The sequence below is a fragment of the Lactuca virosa genome, chromosome 5, assembly GCF_052849685.1.
Source record: "Lactuca virosa cultivar CGN04683 chromosome 5, Lactuca_virosa_CGN04683_v6, whole genome shotgun sequence".
NCBI classification, from domain to species: Eukaryota; Viridiplantae; Streptophyta; class Magnoliopsida; order Asterales; family Asteraceae; genus Lactuca; species Lactuca virosa.
Genome location: NC_136430.1, coordinates 155,313,662 through 155,317,786, shown reverse-complemented (window position 1 = coordinate 155,317,786; position 4,125 = coordinate 155,313,662). Strand labels below are relative to the sequence as shown.

At 34.1% G+C, this 4,125-nt stretch overlaps 1 protein-coding gene across 1 annotated transcript; it reads right to left on the bottom strand.

The window, feature by feature from the left end:
- Positions 1–1,521: 1,521 nt before the first annotated feature.
- Positions 1,522–3,780, bottom strand: LOC145116885 (violaxanthin de-epoxidase-like protein). Its single transcript, XM_079053196.1, has 2 exons — positions 3,456–3,780; positions 1,522–2,947 (listed from the first exon to the last, which is right to left on the bottom strand). The coding sequence occupies exons 1-2, from the start codon at positions 3,768–3,770 to the stop codon at positions 1,658–1,660; spliced, it is 1,605 nt and encodes a 534-aa protein (XP_078909322.1). The 5' UTR covers positions 3,771–3,780; the 3' UTR covers positions 1,522–1,657.
- Positions 3,781–4,125: the final 345 nt, after the last annotated feature.

Here is a 4,125-nt window from a genome sequence, read left to right as displayed (position 1 = left end):
TATTAATTAGTATGAAGAGTTCCAGTATCGGCAGCTCGAGTGTGAGATTTGTTTGTCTTCAGATTGAGGTGAGTTGTCTTGATGTGTAAGTTGGGTTGGTCCCATTTATTATATCTTGGGTTGGGCCGATTTATTTGTATGTTGGATTGGGCACATTTATTATATCTTGGGTTGGGCCCATTTATTTGTATGTTGGGCTAGGCTCATTTGTATGTTGGGTTGGGCCAATTTATATATATGTTAGGGGCCCATTTGCATGATTGCGTTGGGCCCAATTGTAGGTACGTTGGGTTAGGTTCATTTACATGTTGGTTTGACCCATTTTTATGGTATGTGGTATTTTGGGGAACTCACTAAGCTTTGTGCTTATGGTTTGTGGTTTAAACATTTTTCATGTACTTCCAGTTCCAAAAGGAAGGACATGGCTTGTCTGCACACCTTATGATTTCCATACCGGTGCTTGTTATTTTACGCTGATAGTTGTGATACATTTTTACTATGATTGGTTTTGAAACTTTTGATGTATTGATTCGATGGTTATAAAAACGAAAAATTTTATTAGTATATTTGGGACGTTACATTAAAGGAGGGAGGATGGAGAAAATGTGGCAAACACTCTAACCCATTAATTAAATGTATAACATTATGCAGAGAACTACCATATGTTTAAAATAACATTTAATCATACTATATGATCTTTTAACTAGTTCTCTCTAGTTTTAATATTTTCATAAAATAATAATTTCTCAACAAAATACAAGTGTTGATAATATTTATTAGTAATTAAATTCTAATAAATAATCAATAAGTGACAACTTGTTATAAGGTATGACTTTATAGGATCATATGTCATTAGTAAATATCATTCTATAATGATTCTTGAGCATAAAAATCATTCAGCAACATCACATGCATCAACCACCACATGCACCTTAACACTTTTTCCTCTAACAGCAAGTATGTTGATCAATTGTCTAACATCACTATCAACTATGACTATATAATAATTTATTTCAGGATGTTGGAAATAAAGATTAATATTTTATTTATCTATCAAAACAGTTGTCATTTTCACCAAATATTAAAAATCAATAAGATTAATATACTCCGAAAATATCAAACTGAAATTGCATAGAGATCTCTTTAGGTGGTCAAAAACTGACTGGCACATCCGCCGGTTACAATCACAACGATATTCACTAGAACTCATTTAAGAAACGAAAATTAAAAAAAAAAAAAAAAAAAGTAATAATCTAACATTTTTTACATAATTTTTATGTATAATCTGGTGTAAATGTACGAATTCATAGTCAAACATGTCAATAGTCAAACATGTCAAAAATCATAGACAATATCAACACAAATCATAGACAATATCAAAATCGTAGACAATATCAACAAAATCATAGCCAAATAAAAATCACAGTTAGAGGGTACGAAATGGCAGGAGGGTGCAATTTTAGTGACTACTTTATGAAAAAACGGAATTTTTTGCCTATGTTTTGTAAATTCATTAAGAGATTTGGCTAAATTTATAATTTTCTCTAAATTTAATGAGAAGAGAATTTAGTCTTTCTCTAAAATCATTACGAGAAAGATATACATAAACAATCATATTCAGTTCTTTTCTACTAGTTTCGAGTTTGCTAGCTGAGCATCAGTTTTGATGATTGAGCTTAAGCGTGGCATGCAAATGTGAACCCTCGGGCACTCCCAATGGCGGATCTTTACAGGAACAATTATTAACATCAAACAACTCCCACTCCTTAATACAACATCTATCCAAAGCCAAAAGTAACCTATCCTTCTCCCTCTCATTTGGGTATTCCCCATTTGGACTGACAAGCACAGCACCCGTGTAACACTGCCCTGCAACCCGAGCCGCACCACTATAATGAAACAAACCCCAACTAAAATCCTCGGCCACATCCACAATCGTCCAATACTCATTCGACACAACTCCATTATCCAACACACTAAAATAAAACGTACCCACTACTTTCCCTCTTTTAACCCTATACTTTCGTCTCCTCCACACAAGCTTACCATCCAACGTTTTAACTTGAAAAACAGGCTCGTACCAAAACGAACCCCTCGCCTTTCCCCGATAAAAAAGCTGATACTGACACGGGAACTGATCGTATGCCGGATTTTGACCAGAAACCACCCGCCAACTCCACTTGAAATCCCCCACCCCCAGCCACCCTACAAAAAGATCCTCGGCCATCTCATGGGATAATATTTCACCCCGGAAGTTGACCATCGGTGGGACCAACGGCTTTTCAGGAATTTTCGCGTCTAAATCCAGACAATTGTGTTTTTGAAGGACACAAAGTGAAAATTCTTCAAGAATAGGGCTTTCGTACGAAGCAATGCATTGATAGTTGCATACCTGGTCAACCGGGCTACATTGATTCAAGCATTCAAGAGCTTTTCTGCAGTCAGGATCAAGGAGACAGTTTAGAACTTGACGTCCACAGTTTTTCACCATGCAATTTAGGGTTGAAAAGCCTTGAGCCCGTAAATTCTTTAAAATGGCAACAGGTTTTATGTAAGAATTTATAATGACTAATAAACAGAACCGTATATCATCCGAGTTATTCCGGATCCATGCTTCTGATATAGTTTGTGCTAGCTCTATTGTCTCGTTTGTTTTTTTATTGCTTATTCTGTTGAATATGTTATTGTTTTTTTCTTTTGGAACAAATGATCCGCCAAGTTTATTTTGTAATGCGGGTGACGAATCGAAGCAGAATACATTTTGGATTTTCTGGATGTAAGGTTGAATCCATTTCACGGGGTCTGGTTTTGTCACGGAAACAATGAGCAAAAGGTTGGCGGATGTTAACGCCCTTTCAAGATTTTCAACACTTGTGTTGGAGTCAGAGATGTTGTCTGTGAATACCCGCATCTCGTGGTCTTCATCAACCCATTTTAATCGGTTTGCCTGTTTTCATAGAACAATGAGAAAGATTTGATGTGGTTTTCAACGAGAGCAGAATAAATGTAGGTAATAATTTTGATTCAGTCTAGGAAATGCCATCAAAGATTGATATTTAATGTTTCAAGATTGATATAAAAATGAAACACGGTTATTATGTGATGAAATTGTTTCAATAAATATGCTATGTCACATGTCCAATCTCAACAAAAAAAAAAAAAAAAAAAAATTCACGGAAACTGTGATGCTTTCACTACATAGTTCTAGTACTTCTATAAATACATCAGAGTGATGAATTTACAAATGTAGAACAGATCGTGGATATTTTCGCACCACTAATAGTCTAATAATCTAATATCGGTTTCCTGGTTGTCGAATTTTTAAACTGATATTGCATTAAAGAAATCCCTAGCATGATCAACTCAACTATCATGATTGTTATCTATTCCTTCGATACAAACTAAAATTAAAAATTGATGATAAACTGAAACATCGGTAGAATGAGATATCTTACAGTGTGGAGCATAACATCAAGCCAGGATGCTGATTTGAGAGGACTGACGGCACCTTCTCCGACGATAGCCACAATTTTGACATCATTATTAGGATTATCAGGCTCCGCTGAACATGTTGCAACACCATCGTCAGTTTGTAAAATTGAATATACGACTCGTTTAGGTGAGATGAATTTGTGCCGGAAAATGAAAGGTAGCGTTAAACTGCGGTGAATGGGGGTGGCGTGAGGACGAAAGGGGAGGGATGAGTGAGACGTGTGGTTGTGATTGAGGAGAGGATGAAGGGAAGGCGGTGGTAGATTCAAGAAACTCATTACGAATGAATTGAGAGGAGTCCAACACCAATATTCATTTTATAATAAATAAATAAACATGATCTAAGAATTTAGAAAATTTAAATTTATAAGAAAAAAAAATAAAATATTAATTATTAAAATTGAAGTGTTTATTTATCTTTTAAATTTAAACTAATAAATTAAATAAATAAACAACTAAAATAATTGGATTCAATTTAAAATTTTAAAAGTTACAAGAAAAGTTGCATTAATGAATTAGATATTCGTTAAATATTACATTTATTATATTAAGTATTATATAAAATTTAATAAAATGGAAAAAACCACAAAATGACACATGAATATATTTTAATCTAAATTTACCACAAAATTA